This window comes from Oryza brachyantha, chromosome 11 (genome assembly GCF_000231095.2).
Source record: "Oryza brachyantha chromosome 11, ObraRS2, whole genome shotgun sequence".
Taxonomy (NCBI): domain Eukaryota; kingdom Viridiplantae; phylum Streptophyta; class Magnoliopsida; order Poales; family Poaceae; genus Oryza; species Oryza brachyantha.
The window spans coordinates 3,516,090-3,539,661 of NC_023173.2; the positions used below are offsets into that span (position 1 = coordinate 3,516,090).

Here is a 23,572-nt window from a genome sequence, read left to right on the forward strand (position 1 = left end):
ATAGTTTAAAGTGATTTTTTGTTTTTTTAAATAAGACAGATATCAAACGCTAAACACAAAAATCAAAAAGCAAAAGTCCTTTTTTTGATCGAGAGAGTACACCACATGATAAACTTTTTCTCTGCTATTTCGTTGACGATACGGTTGCAATTCGGTTGCCGAATCGGAGTGGGAGTCCATGTCCGAGTGCGAGCTAGGCTCATGCGTGTCCCTCACTATATGCAAGATTTTGAGATGAGAAATTGATTCATCATCATTGCTGCATTTTGTTGAATCAATCTGTCAAGAAGCTCCGGTTCGATGGACACCGGCGGCAACTCGCTGCCGTCGCCGTCGTGCGCCGACGACAAGAAGCGGCGGGTCAGCTACTACTACGACCCGGGCATCGCCCACGTCAAGTTCAGCGACGACCATGTGATGGTGCCCGCCCGCGTCGCCATGGCGCACAGCCTCGTCGGCGCCCACGGCATGCTCGGCGACATGCGCCGCCTCCGCACGAGGCCCGCCACGGAGGCGGAGATCCGCCGCTTCCACTCGTCGGAGTACGTCGGCCTCCTCCGCGAGCTCACCCCGGAGGGCTACGCCGACGACGGCCCGCTCCAGAAGAAGGCCAGGCGCCACGGCGTCGGCGACGACTGCCCGGCGTTCGACCGCCTCTGGGAGTACTGCCGCAGCTACGCAGGCGGGTCGCTCGCCGCGGCGCGCGCGCTCGTCGGCGGCGACTCGGACATCGCCATCAACTGGTCCGGCGGCATGCACCACGCGTGCCAGGACATGGCCAGCGGCTTCTGCTACGTTAACGACATCGTGCTCGCCGTCAACGAGCTCCTCGGCCGCTTCCAGCGCGTGATCTACGTCGACATCGACGCGCACCACGGCGACGGCGTGGAGAAGGCCTTCGCGGAGTCCAACCGGGTCATGACGCTGTCGTTCCATCGCTACGGGATCCGGAACGGCCAAGCGTTCTTCCCGGGCACCGGCGCCGTCGGCGACGGCGACAGCTACCGCGTCAACGTGCCGCTGGACTACGGCGTCCGCGACGAAGGCTACCACGCGATGTTCAAGCCGATCGTCACCAAGGCCATGGAGGTGTTCCGGCCGGAAGCCATCGTGCTGCAGTGCGGCGCCGACTCGCTGTCCGGCGACCGGCTCGGTGGCATGGAGCTGTCGGTGCGTGGCCACGGGGAGTGCGTCAGCTTCCTCCGGGGGTTCAACCTGCCGCTGCTGCTCCTCGGCGGCGGCGGCTATACCATCAACCACGTCGCCTCCACGTGGTGCTACGAGACGGCGGTCGCCCTCGGCAAGGAGAGGGAGCTCCCCGACGAGATACCCCGTCACGGCTACGAGGACTTCTACCTGAACCAGGGGTACAAGCTCCATTACAAGATACCACCGGCGCCGGCGAAGAAGAAGTGCAGAAACGCGGCGCCGGGAACGATGCAGCAGGTCCTCGAGCGCCTCTCCGGCCTCGAGCTCGCGCCGAGCGTGCAGTTCCACGAGCGACGCAGCAGCAGCGCCGCCGCCGCCGGCGACGACCTCTACTACGAGCATCCTCCGAGCCTGGAAGACGAGGATTCCGCGCAGAGGCTGCACCGCCTCATCATGGACAAGTCTAGGGCACGCACATTGGACGGCACCCCCGACCCCTAGCTGCCACGTGAGCCCAAGCCTCTATTAGACACCACGGTCTACACTGCAAGCTACTATATAGCCATGGATTTCTGCCTCGGGACGACGAAGCGACAAGACCAAGCGTTCATGCTCATAATGTGGCACCCCGCGCAAAAGCCGATGGCTCCAAGCCGAGACGCCTGTATCTTCTGCAGGAGGCGCGCAGCTCTGCATAACACTCCCACGAGCCGAGCTGAAGTCGTGGCTCCTACGTGACTGAGCCTGAGTCGCTTATCATGTAGGAGCACTATGTGTGCCCTTAAAATGTAGGCGTACGTCAGCACACGCCTGACGTCTGAACTACATGCATCACATGTAAACTGTTGTTGTGATTGCTTGTCATTTAATAAAATCACACGAACATTTATTACACTATAATTAACTACAATAATTTATAATGCAATTACTATGTAACTAGCATATACTAATTAGTATATAATTCTAACGTAACTAAGTGTAAGCTATGTACAGTAATTTTTATATACACGAGGCTTTACAGCTAGTTATACACTAGTTATATTGTAATTGTATCATAACCACAATATAATTATATTTGTACTCATATTCATGTAATTTTAGAGGGGGGGGGGGAATTCTGTTGAGAGTGATATATAAAGGTAGTCTCTATTGTTATTTCTCCTCTTTATTGGTCCATCCTTAAAGTTTAATTGTGGATTATAGTTTTATGTGCTATTCTCTCTTTCCAAATAAATTATAAATATTTATGTTTATATTACACTAAAAATGAAAGATAAGCCTTTACTGGTATCTTAAAGGCAATTAGGGATAAGATAAATAGAAAGAAGTTCGAACAGAAGACGATCAATGGGATAAGCGGTACTTGGGATGAAAGTGCACCTAGCTCCCTTGTAGGTTTTGGATTATTGATGGCAAACTATACGATGGAATAATGATATTTGATGAGTTAACCACATATTTAGTCCTCAAAATGAAAAGTGGTATGCACGGGTGACCCCTACTAAAGAAATGAAAAAAAAATACTTAGGGATTAAGCCAAATAATTTTGTTTTTTTGGCTTTGAAATTAATCCTAGGGAAGTCCTACTATTAAGAGGGGATCTTGCATATCTCGATGTGTGTGTCCAAGTACTCAAATATATGCTTAATCGTTAGAGTGAGACACAAAGCACTGCACACAGAAGGAAAAATGATATCTATTGTTCAGTGGTGATTGAAAATTCTGATCGAGGTGATCGGAAGTTCCTATCAATTTCCTTTGTTTGGCAAAGAGGCTTGATCGAAAGATTCAATGATGATCATCTGAGAATTTCCTAGGTGTTGATGAGAAGTTCCAATGGGTGCTATCGAAATTTTCGATGCTTGAATCTATGAGTAACGACTAGTTTCATCCCACGTGTCACTCCTTGAGCAGTTTTGACAATCTAGATGGTGCCTTGTGGCGTTACAACAAAAAAAAAAGTAACTAAAAACACAGCGAGCTGCATGAGTTGGTGATCGATGGCCGGTGCAGGAGTTCACCGGCATCCCCTCCCGCCGTTCGTCTCAAGCGTTGCGGCTTCTGCTACTTGCTTCGTACCACATATCTGTTTCATTTCGTATCACATATCTGTTTCATAACGTAAGATTTTTGATTTTTTTTAGCAACGTTTGATTATTTATCTTATTTAAAAATTTAGTATAAATATAAAAAATAATAAGTTGTGTTTCAAGTTCTTTTAATAATAAAGTTATAAGTCACAAGCAAAATAAATGATATTTTCATAATTTTTTTGAATAAGACAAATGATTAAACATTACAACTAAAAAAGTTAAACATCTTACATTATGAAAGATCTTACATTATGAAAGAGTACCTACTTTGACCTCCTCTCTCTCTTGTTCGGATCCAACCTAAGCATCACGAGCTTGAGCTCTGATGTGCCGGAGCCGATCACGAGGTCTGGCCGCCCCATGGATGCCTGCTTGAGCTCCTCCTTACTATGGTCATTGTTGGAAGATAACGGCGATAAGGATTCCACTCAATAGTGGCAAAAGTTTTTACCACCATCGCAAGCTCATCTCCGTCAAGCTCCATGGCAACGACTACTTTGAGCTACGCTTTGGCAATAGCAAGAAGTGAGCAATGGCAGACCCATATGTCACTAACAAAAGATGCACACCATAACTTCGAACACAGAGGATATCATTCTGTGGCAAAAGGGGTGCTGTAGCGCACCTAGACCTCTACTGACATTGTAGGCCTTATTCTGTTGGCCTTAAGTGAATTGGGCCTTCCATATAGACCATAAAATACTGTTACATGGGTGATCATCATTCTATGTCTAGCATTTGACCATCTGTCTTATTTAAAAATTTTATATACAAATTCAAAAAAACTAGTCACGTGTAAAGTATTATTCATGTTTTATCGTCTAATAAAAATAAAATATTAATCGCAAAAAAATTTCAAATAAAACGAAGACTCAAAGATTATATCAAAAAACTAAAAAAATAAACTTACTTTGGAACGGAAGAAGTATGATTTATATTGACGGATCCAGATCCTCAACTGTCAGGCCAAGGATCACTTATGAATAGCATAGTAAATCATCGCAATGAATAGTGTCAATTTAGTATAGATACAGTACCACAAACACTAGTTATTACTGTAGTAAAGTTGCTGTAGCAGGGGACGTGAACCGTTCGATCTTGATCAAATGGCTACCAAAGCTCCCCAACGCCGAGCACTGTTCATCCTATACATTGCTACCTCCAGTGCAGAGGATCCCGATCATACATTGATAGTTTGATGCTGGTTTTTTAGGAACTGGCATATAGTATGCTGATTTCATGAAATATAGAATTGAGTAAAAGTTATTTATATGAGTGTAAAAGAGAGCTATACATGAGCTGAGGAAGAACTCTAGGTAGAGGCTACACAGTCTCTTTTCACCCATGTTATATTTTACTAGAATCATAGTGTTAGCCGTTGTTTTATTCAGAGGACTATTTGGTTCATCTCTTTCTGTAGCTCCTAGGTAGGGAAAGCGTCCCCTATTCATCAGCTCAGTCGATCTGATAAAATTCCTAAAATCTCTACTAAATCACTATTTAGATCCGTGGTTCACTGTGATATGCCATGGAGATAACCTCGGTGATATTTTCGACTACCTTCGCCTCTGATCAAAGTGGTCGTCTTCCATGTCACCATCTTGAGTTGGCTGTATGTGACCAGCTCGAGCAGATTCCTGATGCTTATCATAGGCAGCAGGTGTTATTTTGCCAGACTCGACTTCTTAGCTTATCGGAGGTCCATACCTGCCATATCCACATTCAGTTCATCAAATGAAAGAGGTTTCTACATGATGGAACACTGCTATGAGCCATCCATCAACAGCACGGAGAAAACAATACAAAGCAATCAATTGGTGGTTGCATGGAAAAACCAATATCAAGTAAGTGCTCCTTTGAAACTGATAAGAATGCAAGTCTAAAACAGAGGCAGCCAAACACAAAAAATATTCGAATAATCGTTTGAATAGACCTCGGGAAAAACATAGGAATTGGATAAGAGAAGTATGCTCAAATTTTTCAAGAGGATGAACTCTTGCTCACTTCCCTCAAAAATCTACATGCATTGTGTCATTCTTAGAAATTTCATATGATTTGATAAACTCCAATAGGATAAGTTCCTATAGAATTTGAATCCTACGGAACTGGTGCGCAAATCCTTTGATTCAAAAGATCCTTAATTTTGTTTTCCACAATCATGGTGTGTCAATATTTTTCTGCAGAAGTGCCAATATAGAATCATTTAGATATATTTCTTGGCTAGTACGATAATGAAAGGGAACTTCTACTCTTGTGAATTATCTCCCTTCATCTTTTGCTTAAATAGAGAGATCGGGACAGTGCACAAATTATGTTCACAAACTATATTGTGCCAAGTTTGTACTTGTTGGCTAGTACATCAGATATTCAAGGCTTCTCGCAGGGTGTGCAATTGTCATGAATAGTTTCACGTGGTATTAGCAAGCACCAATAAGAGAGAGCAAATTTGTGGTCTACTCCCTCAGTCAAAAAAGAATCAATTTCTAGAATCTGAATACCCAGTTATGTATATTCACCCCTAAAAGTTTTTTTTTTCTCGCGGCGGAGGGAGTATGTCAAGCCACTTCAAATAGTTCATTAAAGACTCGTGAATTGTAATATCAAGTCACTTAAAAGAAAGCGTTGCATAATAGTCATCAGTCTAAATTGTTAATAATAGTACCACAACTGCGAAATTAAGTAGAAGTACAGCATGCATACGCGCAACTACACAGTAATTGTTGACGCTAAGTCTGATATGTGAATGTATCTGGTCTGCTTGGGGGACATGATGCCATGAGTCTGTCTGGCAGAGTATGGGGGTGACTGTTTGGCTTTTCTAAGCCAAACGACATATTTACAAACGAAAGATAATTTATGAATAAAACTTTTATATATGTATTCTTAGCGATCTAAAAGCCAAGGCTAAAAAATAAACTACAATGCAAAAGACCCAAAATAAACTCTAAATTTAAGGTTGAAAATTCAAATTTTGGCTTATAACCATAAGCATAAGCAAAAAGACGATGGTGTATCTTACCAATAATCCCCACTGTTGTAACTCAGGTTCAGCTGCAAAGAAATTGCTCATTTTCTGTGTCTGGGGGAGATGGCTCACACAGTGATTCCATCGGCGTGGTTGCTGACATGATATATGAGGAACTATGAGAGAGGACATTTTGTTAAAGTAAATAAACCAAGCATCAATGAACTTACAAATCATGTGCAAGTAGTGTCGTCTGTGCAACGTGTCATAGTCTGTTGCAGTTGGCTGGTAGGAGATCCCCACTCTAGCCATATCACCAGACACACCTGGTGTTAAATCAGCCGTTCTCTTTTGTACAAGCAACCCGCGGCCATACCCTCTGGACAACTCGGTGGCAACAAACTTCATCCATATCAGGTTAGATTTCACCTCCAATAAATCCCACTTCCATCCTGTCTCACCCCTAACAGGCCACACAGCTTTCACGACTAGTCGTTCCGCAGGATTAATACCCAACAGATGATGTAACCATCCTAGCACATCATAGAACATCACTAGCTCCGATGAATTCAAACTGGAATCAACATACTGGAAGTTGGTTAAATCAACCCCGCTGTCACAATATTGCACAAATCCATCGCCGTAGAAAACCCTGAACATCACATTACCTGACATGTCTGATCCAACATCAAAAAAATGTTTATTATGTCTTTATGGATCAAACTCAAGACAATTTAGTGTATAACTGTTGGGTGCTAAAGTAAATACACAGTTTGTAATCCCTAATTTGTGTAAAATAAATCTTAATAACAACTAATATATAATCATTCGAAACTAAAGTAAATATACTGTTCACAATCCCTATGTGGTCTAATGTGGACTAACTTCTAAACCTCTCTAAAGAATGATTCAATTTAATCCTATAAATAATTACAACTTGACTTATCTTAGTATAATATTGACATAAACAAAGTATTACCCTCAAATTTAAACAGGAGCCTACACTGTTCATCAATCCCATCTAGTCGCCCATTGCTGGCCAAGTGGTCAACCCTCACTGCTGACTAGCCACCCTTGATTCATTGGCCCACCAGTGTAGGCTAGTGCGGGTAGTAGGTCCCGCTGCTATGTGCCACCACCCCAACGCACCAAGACTGCCCCAACCACCTCTGGCTGGTATGCCAGGTGAAAACAAAAGCCAACAGCATGAAGTAGTTCCCAACCATTTCAATTGTGGTAGGTTGTACTCATCAGATACAACATACGCCTGAGCCTAGTCGTACTCAGCCTGTGTGACGTGTTTTGGTGTTTGGAAGTTGTATCGGTCGAACTAGCCAAGTTTGACGTGACCTGTGTGCAATTGAAGCGACATAGTGCAATATGCACCATTCCCCTGATGTGGCGCTAGGCTGGACAGCTTATCGGTTGTGACATGGACGATATGCCCATGTTGGCTGGACTAGTTCCACGTGATCTCTACCATAATGCTGAAATTATTCTAAATCTGTGGTTTTGTTCACCTGTCAAACATTTCTACAATTTTCCATTAAAAACAATATTCCTAAAAATATCGCTTTCCATTTGCCAACAAGGTGCTAGAACCACTAAAAAAACTTATTTAGCTGTCCCCTCAAAATGATATTATTTCAGAAAACTAGCATGAGTAAAAGTTCTACAAATCCAAGCATTTAGGATGTTTGGTGTGAGACAGACCTTCAGGATAAAGATCAGCTTGTGGAGCCCTATGAGAAAGGGGAGGAGCAGAATATTCTGAAAGCTGGGCTCTGATCTCACAGAGGATCCGTCGCCACCACTGAAACTGAGATAAGGCCTGCTGCTGTTTCTGTCTCTGTGCTAATAACTCCTCCTGAGCTAACAGTTGATCAATTGTACTATTCAATCGAGCATTCTCCAGGGGGGAGACTTGTGGAGTCTGAAATAGATAAGGTCCAGCTCCTGAATCATCCGTAGGCTCTGTAGATTCATCGTTATTATTACCATTAATCATCACAACTGAAATTGGAGACTAGATGGTAAAAGCGTCGGCCATGTTACCTTCAGAATGTCTCACACTTCGTTGGACATAGATTTGCTCAATATTTAAGCTATATGTACTGAAGATCATTATAATTTTGTGAACTCTCAGATCAAACTTTTCACACTTGACTTCAACTACCTTAAGTTGCTCAGATGCAAACGGATTTTCTGTTGGGTTGTAACCCCCTTCCTTTTCCATCCAATTCACAGGTGTCTGTACCAAACAACATAATATAAATTCAATGGCCCATAGTCCATGCATCATATCTTTAAACAGAAGTATTCATCAAATGTATAAAATGCATACCTCGCAAAGTTGGAGAGTGAACTTCTCTAGAACAGGTGTATGTTGCAGAAAGCATATCAGTGCAACAAGATCATTTGCCACACACCACTCACTGAGTAACAACGTCTTCAACTTACCAAATGTTGGGCACCACATCAAATCCCTTCTAAATATGAACTGGAAAATAATAACAAATGGAAAAGTATGACAAACACACTACAATGATCAGTCATCAGAAATGGCCCATTGATTGCTCCACTGAAACAAGATGGTATCTGGTGCTGCTTAATTAGGTATTTAAGGGACATAGTTGAGCAGACATAAAATGAAATGTTAAGATGTAAGTGTGAACTTACCACTCTAGGAATGGCAATCAACTCCAAGCTTTCTGCCTCTAACAATCCCTCAAGTACCACACAATGTCCGGTGCTGGCCTCATTACCACCACAATTGTCACAAACGTTATAATCACATGAACCCCCAAATTCTTCTTTACCACACTGATCATCACAGTCAGTGAGTTTTATAGATCCTGTTAACAATGATGGCATACTTTCCAGAACAGGGGTACTCCCCCAAAGTGCAGTTAACTCCAGCGCAACAAGACTTGGGAGTGAAATTCGAGTCCGAGGATAGGAAGAAAATACGCAGCCAACTGCGGACAGCCGTTTGAGGGATTCAGACAAGATTCTGCCAGATTCAATATGGCAACTCCTCATCACTAGTTCCTCCAGTGCCGGGCAGGTCGAATAATTGAGGAAGCAGTTATTCAGCACCACATTGCAAAGCTCCAACCTTGTCAAATACCTGGAGACAAGAGACAGGCCTTCCAGTTCAAAGCTGTTGTTATCCACGCTTAGATGAACCTGTAGGAGTCGAGCTTGGCACAGCAGCGCATGGCGAATCCACAGGTTGATAAGTGGATCGTCCTGGCTCCGGAAAGTACCGAGTTTTATCTCACACGCATCCAGGCGCGCGCTGCGGTCACGGAGGAGCAACAGGTGGTTCACAAACCTGTTCAGCCGCCTGACGCCACGCCGGTTGAGCACCCTCCCCTCGCCGGTGATGCGCAGGACGGGCATGGACCTCCACAGGTGGCGCCAGCGCCTCGCGAGCGCGCTGGCCCGCACGGCCTCCGGCAGCGGCAAGAAGGACAGCACGTGCTGCAAGGCTTCGTCCGGGAGGGCGCCGAGCCGATCGTCTCCGCCCCGCGGCTGCGGCATTCCGTCGAACAGGTGGCGAGCGCCGGTGCTTGCTGGAGCACTGAGATGGGCGGCGCACAAGACGGAGAAAGCATCAGAGATGGATTCCTCGCTGCATCACCTGAAGATGGATAAAATCTTTAGCTGAGATTTCTTCACCTGTGGAACTCGGAGTCTCGGAGTAGAGGGCAGAGTGGTCAGCAGCGGGTGCCTCCTTCCACGACCACGATGCCGGCAGGACGGCGGCCACCTCTGGCCGTTGCCGGCCGGTAGTGGTAGGAAGACCGTGCGCGGTGGCTTGCGCTGCCTAGGTCCTTTATGCTCTAGAAGCTTCTAGAAGGCAGTGAAGAGGAAGGGGCGAGGTTTGGGGTTTTCGGCTTTTCGCGATCAACCGCAGGCTGAGAGCGGTGATTTCACTCCCCTCACAAATATTTGTACTTTAGAACATGATTTCGTTAAAACTTCTAAAATTCCAAATATAAATAATTTCATAAATACTTAGGATAAATACAAGACAAATGATATACATATATTCTTCTTTAAAAATATTATCATAATATCATAAACTTATTAGATTTTACAAATTTATTTTAACACGATTTGACTTGTCGGAATTTTAGAAGTTTGATCAAATATTAACCTAGATTATAAATATTTTTATTGGAGGGAGTACTATTCTCGTCTCAAAAATAATTTTATATTTATTTATTCTAATCTAAGTTTATTTTAAAGTAATATTATATTGGAATCTATAAAAGTAAAAGTAAAGAACAAATGTATTGAAACTAGATAAAGTGTTTGACAATTACATTAAGATTTAAGAAAGTTAATGGTATTCTAGACTTTTTGTTGTTGCATTAATATGTGTAAGATGGTTGAGAAATAAAGTTGAACGCAGTGTTTGATATATGACCTCGTTACTTACTGGGTCTATATATCAGTGATCACGTTAGAGGATCTGAATCCTATGAATTACTCGCTCCATCTAATTTTTTATCAATTTTATCTCAAAATAAATAAGAAATTTTGTTATGCTAATAATTTAATTAACTAATTCTTATCTAACCACTGAGAATCCATATACTGGTCCTTGATCCAGTGTTGTTATAGGCAGGGAAATTTGCCCTTGTTCATATGGTCATCGGGTATGTCATAATGCCCTCTCATCCTCTATTATCATATTGTATAAAATAACACATACATACATAATATCAGCGGGTTGTTCTTGTTCTCCTAGTCGTGCTGGGTGACGCATGATGGCCCAAATTTGTAAAACCCTGATAGCTCGTTCCACATCTTTTATTGCTCTTTCTTGATGGACTGCAAACAATTTATGCTTAGCACTTGGAGGTCCGTTGATTATTTTGACGAATGTGGCCCACTCTGGATATACACCATTAGCTAGATAATATCCCACGTTGTATAGTGAATTGAACAATAGGTGCTCTGCCTTGTAGTTGTTCGGTGAGTAATGGTAATTGGTCCAAAAACATTAATGTCATTGTTTAAACCATCAACTCCAAAATATCGAGTACACATATTTATTACAATATGGTTTAACCTATAATTAATTATACAAAGTTATAGTAATTACTACTATTTTGTCATAGTTAGTTCAAATAATAAAATTAATAAATGGTTGGTAGAAAATAAATTCAAATGTTTAGTTTATATATGACTATATTTAAAAAAATCATAATATCTTATTTATATTATTAAATTAACTCGTAGTGTTAGCACGTGTATAGCACTAGTAGCAATATAATCCATCGGGCCATCCAGCAACTGTTTTACAACATTGTCCTTTGTAACAACAGAATCAGGTCCTAGCTGAGGCTAAACTTCTAGCAAATTTAGCAACCCTTAATATAAGTGATGATAGAACGGTTGTTTTGAGCATCACACTCTAGAGCTTCAACAAATGGAGTGCCGAGCTGCACACCATCTCGCCTGAGTGCCTGATGCTGACGCATCGATGGGAAGAGCATGTCCAGGGGCAGTGGCATGGTGCGGCATGTAGCGCATGGTGGCTGTGGCTTGCTGGTATGTGAGGTCACCCTGCCAAACTTCCTTCCCCTCAGATGAGTGAGGCTTCCAGGATCTTCGTGCAGTTTGGGGAGGGCAGGAGCAGGGGCAGCAGCCGCAGGAATGGCTGGTCTGAAGGGCCAGCGCTCCAGTAGTCGGCCAGTGTACGCTTCATTCTTCGATTACCCAAGCTTTTGTACGAACAGGCTTGCTCTTATGCCAGGGGTAAGTGGAAGGATTTCACTGGAAGAGGTACAGAAGCTGTTTCATGCTTTTATTCAGGGTCGTTCCTGGGCCAGGGCGAGAGGGGCGATGGCCTAGGGCCCATGAAATCAAGGGGCCCCCAAAAAACATATACATATGTATATACCTGTATAATAAAATGGGTCAAAGAAAATACTTCGTATCAGGCCTAATGGCCCATCAGCCCAGGAGCAGGAGGCCAAGAGTCAAGGAGAAAGGATTAAGGAACGTTGCTGCAGAATTAGTGAAGATCGCTCCAGGCTGGCAGCCGCATTGCCCCATATCTCGACGTCGGACGCGGAAGCTATTTCTTTCTTTTTGCCATGTCCTCGACTCCTCGTCTCCTCGTTCCCCTTTCGTAGTTCCACTTCCACGAAACGCAACATCGTAGGTCGCAGCCACAGCGGCACAACGGCGCCACTTAATCCGTCAATCGTCAGTGGCGACGCTAGGAACATCCGAACATCCCTGGGACTGGGAGTCTGGGACTGGGAGAGATCAGTCGGCGCCAACGCACGGCTGAAGCCTAAAAGTTTTTGCGCAAGATGATCTCACTTTTTGCCCTGGCATGTGCCATGCTGTTTTGCTTGAATGTTACCTGTGCAGCGGGCGTTGCATGAGTGCATCATGTTTACCTGTTGGATTCAATTGTTTATTGATTAGTCCCAGTTACAAGTACTAGCAATAATTTATAAATCAAGCTATGTTAAAATTTTAAGCACGTTCATTGATAACCTGAACACAGTCTAGTGACCAATCTATAAGAGCTAGGGGGGCACAAAAACACGGAGGCGTGTACAGGCTACAGGGAAGCAGTTTTTTAGCACACGGGTGTATATACACCCGTTGCTTGCATGCCATCTAAATAGTCATAAAAAATTATGAAAAAATTTAACAAAATAGTTTAGTATGAGTTATATCACTCCACCAGCATGCAAGTTTAAATTAACTTCTACAAGTTATAGCAAAAATAACAAAAACAGTTATGAATATACGTATATTTAGTTTCAGTTTTGTTTGTTTTTTTGCTATAACTTGTAGAAGTTGAATTTAAACTTGCATGTTTGTGTAGTGATATAAATTATATTAATCTATCTTGTCAAATTTTTTCATAATTTTTTATGACTATTTAGATGGTATGCTAAAAACTATTTTCCTAGGCTATAGCTAAGTAAGAACGTTCAGGACAAATGAGAATAAAAGTATGTCATGCACCAAAAGTAATTAAATGCGTCATGCTAACTACTCCGTCTTACCAGAAATTGTAGGAGTCAATATTACATGCAATGTTTACAAAACAGGCATCGACAACAATCTAATTAACCCATAAAAAAAGAACCTAAAGATTTCAGAGTTTTTTTTTTCTTGTGAAGGTATACATGCTTTAAAATGAAACCAAAGGAAAATAGTTAGTGAAGGTAGTTTTAAAGAACAAATACACATATGTACTCCTTAAATTACCTGTTGGTGATCAACATGTCTTCTGATCTTGCAAAATCATAAATCTCTTTCTGCAAAAGCGCTAGCTTCTTTGCCATGGGAAAATTTAATTCCTAGCTGAAACTGAACCAGCAAGTGAGCCAGAGAAGGAGATGGATTTCCACTGAAGATCTCCACATGACGTCAGAACTGTTGAAAGCACAAAGTCATCAACTTCATGCCCTTCTCGCTGCATTAGGTACATGTACTTCAAAGCTTCTTCACATAGGCCATTCTGAGCAAATCCTGTAATAATCACTTTCCATGTTACCAAGTTGTGTTCTGGCATCGCGTCAAAGACTCTTCGGGCTTCATCGACTTTACCACACCTCATGTACATATCAATAAGTGAGCTTCCCACAAACACATTGGAGAAATCTTGAGTCTTGTTAACAAAGCCGTGGATCTTCCTTCCATATTGCAGTGCCTCCAATTTCGCACAAGCTTTCAGAGCTGAGGAGTAAGTGTAGGTGTTTGGTTTTACACCATCCCATAACATATCATCTAATGATTTAAGTGCTTCAACATTATGACCAAGATTATTGTATCCAGAAATCAGAGCTGTCCATGAGATGGCATCACGGTCAGGCATCGCTTCAAGAATTATTGCAGCATATGAGTACACTCCACATTTACAGTAGAACCAAACAAGTGTACTCCCAATTTGGAGATTGTCTTGCATAGAATTCTTTATTATCTGAGCATGCAATTCCTTTCCAAGATACAGTGATTGTAAGGAGCCACAGGCACTAAGGAGACCAACAATGGTGAGGTTATTAACAAACACTCGACGCATCTTCATCTTTCTGAACAACAAGATAGCCTTTTCACCATGGCCACTTTGTGCATAGCCAGAGATCATAGAAGTCCATGTAATAGTGTTTCTTCGTGGCATCATATCAAATACTGTCTGAGCATCAAAAATTTCACCACATCTGGCATACATGGTGACAAGGGCACTGCCGACATGGATATCATTTTTGTACATTTTCTTCACAACAGCACAATGCAGCTGCTTCCCAAACCTCACAGTTTTCTCTTCTGCACAAGCCTTGAGGACACTGCAGACGGTGAACTCATTGGGGCGAAATCCTTCCGACACCATTTCTGAAAACATCCTAAGAGCTTGGTCCCCATGCCCATGCTGCACATAAGCTGTGATCATTGTTGTCCATGAGATGACATCGCGAGAGGCCATCTTATCAAATATAGCTGAAGCACTAGCAACATTACCACACTGAGCATAGAAATGCGCAACAGCACTGTCCACAATCACATTGCTCCACCCACCTTTGACAATACAACAGTGGACCTGCTGCCCTAGCTTAGCATCGCAACGCTCGCCACAGGATTTCAACAAGCAAACAAAAGTCAAGCTGTTACCTTGCAACCCGCTCCCCACCATATCAAAGAAAAGCCTCACAACCTCGCCGTAGTGGCCCAATTTCAGATACGCATTCATCATCGCTGTCCACGAGACAACACTCCTCTCCGGCATTTCATCGAACACCTTCCTCGCATCCAAAACCTCGTCGAACTTGGCATACGCGCTGATCAAGTTGTTGGCCACGAACGTCCCCAGGCAATCGAGGGACCGGACAGCAACCGCGTGCACTCGCCGGACGCCGCCCGCGCCGCTGCTGGAACGCAGCCAGGACGCGAGCGCCTCGGCGTCCGGGAGGCACGGCGCCGCTGCCGAGCCCGACGAATCCCCAAAGGGCACTCGCTCCACAAACCCATAGCCACCTCCTGAGTGGCTCCGTGCTCGCAGGGGGGACCGTCTCTCGGCTGGCAGGGAAGATTGCGCGCGGAGGCGTTGGTGCTCCGGCTTCCTGCTCCCGCGCTCGCCGGGGAAGCTGTTCGTACGCAACGGCGGGAGCGGGAAGGCAATCTGTACTGGTGGGGGAGGAGAAGCAGGGCAGAAGAATAGCATCTGGATCCTCGCCCCGCTCCGCCGCGCGGGGGGGTTGGAGTCAGTCGGAGGAAGAAGAGTTGCAACGCAAAGACGCCACCGCGACGCACGGAGCGGGACCAGGAGGAGCGCAAGCCCAGCAAGCGAGCAGCGGAGGTAGCGGCAGCCGCAGCGGCTCTCTGGACGACGAGCACGGAGACGTCGCGGGCGGCGGCGGCGGCGAGTGGAGACTGGAGAGAGGTGTGGTCGTGTGGAGTGGAGTATGGAGGTGGCGATTTTTGTGAGGATTGCGGGCGGGTGGACGAAGATGGAAAAAAAAAAGGAAACTGCCGACTAGATGGGCCGGATGGGCTGCCAGTAATAATCTTCAGGCCCGAACAAATTCGGCCCAAGTATCAAATTATGCGTCGAAAGGAGTTTAATCTAAGGCAAAAATTTTTCCCAAAAACTAATTACACAGTTATGTGAGAAATCTTTGGATACCTAAATGAAGCATTAAATATACATGAACATTAAAACTAATTACATAGTTATGTGGGAAATCGTGAGATGAATCTTTTAAGTCTAACTAAGACATGATTAGCCATAAGTGCTACAATAACGAACATGTGCTAATGATAGATTAATTAGTCTCAAAAGATTCGTCTCGTGATTTTCAAACGGAATCTCAAATTTGTTTTTTTATTCTTGTCCGAAAACCACTTCTAATATCCGGTCAAACGTTCGAGCCGACCTTTTTACCAAAAAATTTTGGCAACTAAACAAGGCCTAAACTAAGTTAAATTAGGAGGGAGGAATTCGCAACAAATCATCTTATATTGGGGAATCTCAAACTCAATATGCCATTTAGGGTGTTCTTTCCCCGATTAACAGGCAGGTCATGAGGGGGGATGCTACCTAAATTCTAATGAATTCGATTCTTTTTTATAGCTTTTTTTTTTTACAGCGGGACTATTTGGACGTAATAAATGAACAAAAAATAAAACGTTGCAGGCAAATAAATAAATAAATAAGAGATAACTGAAACCTGGAAGAGACAAATGTCAAATTAAGTGATTGGATATTCTGAGAAGCAGCAATTTTCCGTCATTATAATGATGTGACATTCTCCTCACTATTTCCGTCTCATAATAATATCATTTTTCGTTTTTCTATGTCCAACGTTTGACTTATTTAAAAAGTTTATACAAAAATTTTAAAAAAATTAGTCACGTATAAAGTACTATTCATATTTTATTTTATCATCTAGTAATAATAAAAATTTTAATCACAAAAAAATTCAAATAAGACGAATAGTCAAATGTTGGAGGAAAAACGAAAAATGAGGTTATCATGGGATGTAGGTAGTACTTGGATACATTTCCTTTTGCCCAAATAATTTTGCTGGCTATGGTCCAGTTTATATATCTATCGAGACAAAATCATGGGGAAATGCAATGCTTACTACAAGCTCTGTACTAAAATAAACGAATTTACGTGTATTTTTAGAATTTTTGATTTTTTATCTTATTTGAAATTTTTTTATGTTTAATATTTTTATTGTTATTACATAATAAAACATGAATAGTATTTTAAATATGACTAATTTTTTAATTTTTTAATAAAATTTTCAAATAAGATGGATGATCAAACGCTCAGCCCGAAAAACCCAAAAATCTTTTTCTTTTTGGGACGGAGTAGGACAATTTTGGTCATGCAGGCATGGAAAGAACACACAAACGATCACACACAGCAGTGTGCGCACTGACACAAAGCCACTTGAAAAATGTAGATGAGTCAACAGTACAAGATAGTTTCTGTAATTTCTAGTTAATTGCACCAGTACTTCAGTAGTTCCTACAAACGGAATTAGCATGCATATAGGAAAAGCAGCTTTACAGCTGGGAACATAAATATGTTAAATTATATCTCAAATATACATTACTCCTAGTTCTATACAACGCCTATAAATATAGGTCATTCTTGGGTATTCTTTGTCTTTCGTGGTTTTTTTCTTCTTCAACTTGGAGGAGTTTTTCCACGTTAAATCATATCTCTTGATTTATTATCTCTAAACATAATTCATTGTATATTTCTAGATATCTCTCAAGATTATCCACGAATATCGCAAATCCTCTCACAATTTATGATTATCCACGAATATCGCAAATCCTCTCACAATTTATGCTTGAGGTTGGAACCTGTCCAAGTTCCAGCATAATTGAAATCTGCACAAGCAGAAACTAAAAACGATGGAGCACCGAGCACCTCAGCTTAAAGCTAGTCACCTTGATCAAAAATTGGACACTCTAAGAGGTGTGTGTAAATGTTGCGACACACGATCCTAGAAGGATGCCGGAAACACCTTGGCGGAAGGTGGTGTTAGAGCAAGTTGAATAGTATAGCCAACTTCTAGCTTCAATTCATCTATAGTCAATCTAATAGCCAATTCATACAATAGTTACCTATAAAACATATACTACCATGTCTCACCTATCATACACACACTGTGTCGTAGATTTCGTGCTACAGCTGACTACAAATCTATAGCCCACTGTTCTTCCCTCTCCTCTCTTATCTCATTAAATCTCTCATCTCTTATCTCATTAAAATATATTTACAGCCGGCTTATAGCCTGTTTTTGTACATGTAAGATATATTTATAGCCGGTTTATAGCCATAAGCCGGCTTTTGTACCTGCTCTTACAGGGTCTCGGGCTCTCTTGATTTGCATGCCGTCTGGGAGCAATCGGAGACGTTGCTAACATTCGTGAAGACTTTGCCACTATTTAGGAGGGACATTGGTGATGCCTATGGGAGACATAAATCATTCTTAAATCTTTGTGAAGATGATGTCACGAAACCTCCTATGTTTGGTTGAAAATCAAATGACGATGACATTCTAATGGTAATTATGGCAGCGTCCACATGAATTGTATTTAATGGTAATAGCGGTAACATGATCGGACATATGACTGGTCTACAGCTCAACTATTCTTCAGCATTATCTTCTACTTTAGTTTGACATCAAATGATAATGGTGACAGGAGTGTAATTCAATCTACCTAGTATCGATCATTAATTTCAAAGATATGTTTTTACTAGTTTGAGAAATATAAGAACTACATACAATTCATAGTTTTCTTGTTTCAGTCAAGCTGTTAAATTGTAATCTGTAGTCATTTGTTTTGTAATCACTATGATTGTTGACTACAACTTTTGTAAAAAGTTTAAGGCTGGAATGAATTAATTCTATTATGTAAAAAAAGGAACAGTTCATGCAGATTTATATAGGTCACCAAACATCACCAACGAATTTGAAGTTACACAGTCATTTTACCAAACCTCACCAACGAGTTTGAAGTCGGTTTTAAGATTTGCACAGGTTTCAGGCAACAGCACCTGGTGACTGCAAACTTGTTCTACATCCATAGCGAATTAAGGAGAATGATACGTTGATAGCTTGGATCTTCTTTAACTCTGCCTTGGGATGAATCCGGTCCAAACGAAATTAAAGCCTGTTAACAATGAAAAAGCGTTATGCATTTAGAGAGGCCTTTCGTTGAAACAGTAGTGTCAACTGTCAACACAACAAACGAGGCAATATAGCTCACTTCAAAATAAAAATGCAAGAAGACATATACGCAAGATAATGAACAAAGGAACCATAGAAACACAAGATAATGAACAAAGGAACCATAGATACACAAGAATCAAAATTTCACATGTTTGTACAAAATAGATCAGGCTGGCAGTAAATTCAAACAAAATTAACTTATATTGCATGGTGCGTGAGTAAAAAAAATGACAAACATTATAGTAATGTCAGCCAGCTACAGAAAATGATGTCCACAGTTATACAACTCGCAGGTCAGGGACTCAGATAAACTGAATGCAAAATGTGAAATTCGATACAAATACTTATTGCATCTCAGGTAAGTCTGTCAATCAGACGCATACAGTAAATTATGTACCTCGTTCTTTAGCCAAATATGAGATTTTATCCCCTTTTCCTAATTTGTTTAATATTTTCTTTGCTTATTTCAAAAGGATGTAAAAAAAGAGGGAAAATCATTTATGAACTATCTTTGATGATATTGTATAATATGTGTTTGATCAAATTGAACCCTAGGTAAACATCGATATTGAATATTTTTTTAAGGGACAGCTGACAGGCAGGAGCCTGCCTAATCAATTAATATAGGACACTTGGGGCTCATTTGGAGGTCGGATTCTTAAAACACATGAATAGGAAAAATGTAGGATTTGAGTGCCATATCAATCCAAATTCCATAGATTAGAGAAACACATGAAAACCACAGGCATAACCGTTTGGATTGAGCGCAGGAGTTAGAAGAAAGAGATAGATAACTTTTCCAAGAGGTTGGACCTCATGCTGAAAATTCTCCAAAATTCCTATGTTTTGAGTCATTTCTAAGAAATTTCAAAAAAATTTGAAAGAGACATTCCTTTGTTCCAAAGAGCCATGTAGGATTTTTTTCATAGGAATCTAATCCTTCAAAATACCCCAAAATTCCTTTGTTCCAAAGGAGCTGCCAAAATTTATGATCTTTGCTACAAGACACTAAAAAAACTTGCCTTTGCTAGAAGACATCGAACCATGTGGTAATTTGCTGTAGGGCACTAATGTGAGGTGTCTAGCAGAAAGTTACCATGGCTTTCAATGTTTTCTAGAAAAGACAAGTTTTTGGACTTTCTTACAGCACATACCGCAGCCTTCGAGTATGCTTTAGCAAATTTTGCCATTAATAAAGCAGAAAGAGAGGTCTTATAAAAGCCTACTCAGGAGTATGAGTTGTAGTTTAACTTTAACACATCTTATACATTGGTTCAATATACTTGAGGTTACTCCATTATTAGAGAACAAAATGTTTATTCTCAAACCAACTATAAAGTTTTCCAACTTTTCAGTTTGCACCAAATATGAATGTGCCAACTTCTATGCATACATTTTCTACAGTTTAGGAGTTTCTTTGCTTTAATTCTCAAAGATATAAAAGAGAAGTGTAGAAATAGAGGAAGTCTGAATATCAGCAGTAGAAAACTTACACTCATACGATGAAATTGTTTGTTGGATAGTAAATTTCTCAGGAGGTATGCCATAGCTGTTCAAGGACTTCATAAGTTTGTGAAGTCTCTGGTCGATATCTTCACATTTAACTTCAACTGTCTTAAGGTTTTCTGATGCAAATGGCTGTTCTATCAAATTGTATATTGCTTTTGATTGCAAATTGATTTCAGGTTTCTGTAGCAAGGAGAATATTATAGTAAGATAAATCATCTGTAGATGGTAGCTTTGATAGCATGTAGTTATCTACGATGAAAACAGATACCTTAAAAAGCTGAAGAGTAAGCTTCTCCAGAAATGGGGAGTGTTGAAGAATACAAATTAGTGCAGATTGTACAGGAGACTCAAACCACCCACTGAGTAATAAAGTCTTCAGATTATTAAATGTAGGGCACCATCTCAAATCCCTTCTGAGTATAAACTGGGCAGTTTGGAATAGCAACATCAACTCAAGGTAACTTTTAAAGTACAGTTGTATTGTAGTGAAACAGTTAGAAATTTATGGCATTTAGCAAGTATTAATTATAGGTATTCATTTAAACAATGCAGCACAATTACATAGCCCAAGCCATGCTAATTTCATTAATTTAAAAAAGAAATTCCATTTACTACATTCTACAGATATTGAATGAATTCATGAGAGAATTAATAGCAATAGGTTACCTTTCACAACATAATGTTTTGAATATACAGTATACCAGTATACATTGAATGATATAAAGAAACTCCATATATTTTATAACAGTCCTAAGTGAAACTTGGTGTTTGAAGCTCAAATTAATTTGAGCACATGCAACTTATCAAATGTAAGCAATCAAATATTTACTGATGGAAAGACAGAGGTGGGAAGTGTACCATTTCAGGATCAGCTACCAACTCCAAATGCATAGCATCAGCCAAACCTTTTAGAAGCACACAGCCTGCACTGCCATCGTCAATGCCATAACAATGCGCACAGCCAATAGGGCAATACCCAGGGTCATTGCTGCGGCAACGATCCTTACAAGAGGAGTCAGACAGTATAACTTCCGCTGTTACCAACACTGGCATATCCTCAAGGAAAGGAATTCTACCCTTGACAGCTGTTAGTTGCAAGAAGAGAAGACTTGGTACAGAGATAGTTGCCCTCATGTCAGACTTGAACTTGCATTCACAGATGCTCAGACGCTTGAGGGACATGGAAGAGATTTTGTCAGCAAATATGGTGCATTTGGTCATATTCAGCACTTCCAGCACCGGACAGCTCGAGAAATCAAGAAACATGCCGTATACACTCAGACTGCCAAGGTCCAACGTAGTCAAGATTCCCGAGACCACAGGCAGATTAATCAACCGAAGCCCACCGATGTGGAGAGTGAGCACGCGAACTCTGCACGACAAGACGTACCGGATCCAGAGGTTCACGAAGGACATGTCGTCCTTGGAGTTGGAGAAGACGCTGAAGTCGAACACGCAGGCTTCCAGGGGCGATCGGTTGCGGAGGATCAGCAGATGGTCCATGAACTTGTGGAGCGCATGGCCGCTGTCCCTGGCCGTGACGCGCAGGACGGGCATGGACGCCCAGAGGTGGCGCCAACGCCGGGCGAGCACGCACGTACGCACGACCTCCTTCGTCTCCAGGAACGACAGCACGTGCTCCAGGAGGACGTCCGGAAGGGCGCCGATATAGTCCACGCCGCCGCCGCCGCCGCCGCCCTCCACCGCCTCCCTCTTCCTCCTCCCACGAGGCATTCCGTCGAACACGCCGCGAGCGGCGCCCGGGCAAACGGCGAAACCTGCGACTACGACGACGAAAACCTCACCAACGTCACACGTACACGCCTGCGCACGTGCGTGCTCGCAGCGAAAGAGCTGGATCGCCGCCTCACCTGCGAGGATTGGATTGGGAGGCCGGAGAGGAAGAAGACGACGACCCGATCAAGATCAAGGTCAAGATGCAGGGAGGGGTGGGTCTAGTACGCGATTCTCGCGCGCGCGAGCTCGTTCAGATGGGCCTGAGAGATGCCACGTGTGATTTTTCTGCGAGATTCTGGGCGCGTTCGATATTCTTTTCCCGTTGATTCCGCCGTTTCTGTTCCGCATGCACCACGAGTCCACGAGCAGGCTTTCTCGTACTCTATAACTTATTTCACTCGTTTTCCACGAGCATGTTTCCTGAACCGGTAAACATTATATTTTTTACAAAAATTTTCTATACTAAAGTTGTTTCAAAAAATCATATTAATATATTATATATTTTTTACATACATAACAATTAATTAATTATATACTAATCTATCACTATATTTTTCGCTCCGGATAACTAACCCCTACCCCTCTAAACGAACGCAGCCTACGTATTATATATACATAAATTTATACATATAAACTTAATATGTACTATATATATAATAAAAAAACAAACTTAATACATAGAAAGTAAAAAAAACGGCTCAGGACATGCAACCCGTTGATATACATGTAGTAGTTAGATCACTCATTTATATGTAGAAAAAATTACTCTGTACATATAAATGTTTGGTATAGTGATTCTATATAAAGAAATATAAATTACAGAAACTCTCTTTATATATGTATATGAATTATAAAAATGTTTGTACATATTAACTTCATGTATACTGGCAAATCGCCTGTGCTTTACAACGGTATTTCAAAAATATCATTTAGTGAGAGTAGTTGACACATGTAATCCTTGATTATTTTTTTCTAAAAAAATACAAATAAAAAGAGGAGACATTATAAACTTTAAAACCCATTAAAAATAAAAGCCCACAAAGCTCATTTAAAAACCCTAACCCTACTCTCACCCTCACTCACTCCCTCCCTCGCTCCCTCTCCTGCGGTGGCGGCGGCGCAGCAGGCGCGCGCAGGCGACGAGGGCGGTTGGCGGCAGCCCAGTGGCCGGCGGCAGCGGGGCGAGGTGGCGTGGCACGAGGGCAGCCCGCGCGGCCACGCCACGAGGGCAGCCCGCGCGGCAACGGCGACCCGGCCACGACAGCAACGGCGTTGCTCCCTCTCCGATGGCAGTGCTCCTCCCACCTTGTCTGGGCCCACGTGGGGCCCAAATGTCATCCACTCTAGTGGTGGTAGCTTCTTTTAGAAATTTTTTAAAA

The 23,572-nt window shown here is 42.1% G+C and overlaps 4 protein-coding genes across 4 annotated transcripts; 1 reads left to right on the forward strand and 3 right to left on the reverse strand.

The window, feature by feature from the left end:
- The first annotated feature begins 269 nt into the window (after positions 1-269).
- Positions 270-1,650, forward strand: LOC102707163 (histone deacetylase 19-like). Its single transcript, XM_040528784.1, has one exon. It carries the CDS (start codon positions 301-303, stop codon positions 1,648-1,650), a length of 1,350 nt encoding a protein of 449 aa, XP_040384718.1. The 5' UTR covers positions 270-300.
- Positions 1,651-4,161: 2,511 nt separating this feature from the next.
- LOC102707441 (MEIOTIC F-BOX protein MOF-like) lies at positions 4,162-10,145 on the reverse strand. Its single transcript, XM_015842322.2, has 8 exons — positions 9,892-10,145; positions 8,887-9,793; positions 8,552-8,707; positions 8,263-8,458; positions 7,921-8,181; positions 6,438-6,884; positions 6,262-6,363; positions 4,162-4,949 (listed from the first exon to the last, which is right to left on the reverse strand). The coding sequence occupies exons 2-7, from the start codon at positions 9,751-9,753 to the stop codon at positions 6,290-6,292; spliced, it is 2,001 nt and encodes a 666-aa protein (XP_015697808.1). The 5' UTR covers positions 9,754-9,793; positions 9,892-10,145; the 3' UTR covers positions 4,162-4,949; positions 6,262-6,289.
- A 1,319-nt stretch (positions 10,146-11,464) lies between these two features.
- Positions 11,465-15,656, reverse strand: LOC102707721 (pentatricopeptide repeat-containing protein At4g18520, chloroplastic). The gene is made up of 2 exons (XM_006663217.3): positions 13,462-15,656; positions 11,465-12,635 (listed from the first exon to the last, which is right to left on the reverse strand). The coding sequence occupies exon 1, from the start codon at positions 15,410-15,412 to the stop codon at positions 13,547-13,549; it is 1,866 nt and encodes a 621-aa protein (XP_006663280.1). The 5' UTR covers positions 15,413-15,656; the 3' UTR covers positions 11,465-12,635; positions 13,462-13,546.
- A 2,954-nt stretch (positions 15,657-18,610) lies between these two features.
- On the reverse strand, positions 18,611-22,406 carry LOC102708007 (F-box protein At5g03100-like). Its single transcript, XM_006663218.2, has 5 exons — positions 22,328-22,406; positions 21,315-22,240; positions 20,725-20,880; positions 20,441-20,636; positions 18,611-18,888 (listed from the first exon to the last, which is right to left on the reverse strand). The coding sequence occupies exons 2-5, from the start codon at positions 22,188-22,190 to the stop codon at positions 18,845-18,847; spliced, it is 1,272 nt and encodes a 423-aa protein (XP_006663281.2). The 5' UTR covers positions 22,191-22,240; positions 22,328-22,406; the 3' UTR covers positions 18,611-18,844.
- Positions 22,407-23,572: the final 1,166 nt, after the last annotated feature.

Bases quoted from the DNA above. Each gene is read 5' to 3' on its own strand.
- LOC102707163 (XM_040528784.1), top strand. From the start codon at position 301: ATGGACACCGGCGGCAACTCGCTGCCGTCGCCGTCGTGCGCCGACGAC.
- LOC102707441 (XM_015842322.2), bottom strand. From the start codon at position 9,753: ATGCCGCAGCCGCGGGGCGGAGACGATCGGCTCGGCGCCCTCCCGGAC. The intron at 8,459-8,551 runs GTATGCATTTTA...TGTTTGGTACAG, and splicing joins TCACTCTCCAACTTTGCGAG to ACACCTGTGAATTGGATGGA. The intron at 6,885-7,920 runs GTCTGTCTCACA...ATGTTGGATCAG, and splicing joins AGCTGATCTTTATCCTGAAG to ACATGTCAGGTAATGTGATG.
- LOC102707721 (XM_006663217.3), bottom strand. From the start codon at position 15,412: ATGCTATTCTTCTGCCCTGCTTCTCCTCCCCCACCAGTACAGATTGCC.
- LOC102708007 (XM_006663218.2), bottom strand. From the start codon at position 22,190: ATGCCTCGTGGGAGGAGGAAGAGGGAGGCGGTGGAGGGCGGCGGCGGC. The intron at 20,881-21,314 runs GTACACTTCCCA...CAAACTGCCCAG, and splicing joins TGGTAGCTGATCCTGAAATG to TTTATACTCAGAAGGGATTT. The intron at 18,889-20,440 runs GTAAGTTTTCTA...CATTGTTAACAG, and splicing joins AACAATTTCATCGTATGAGT to GCTTTAATTTCGTTTGGACC.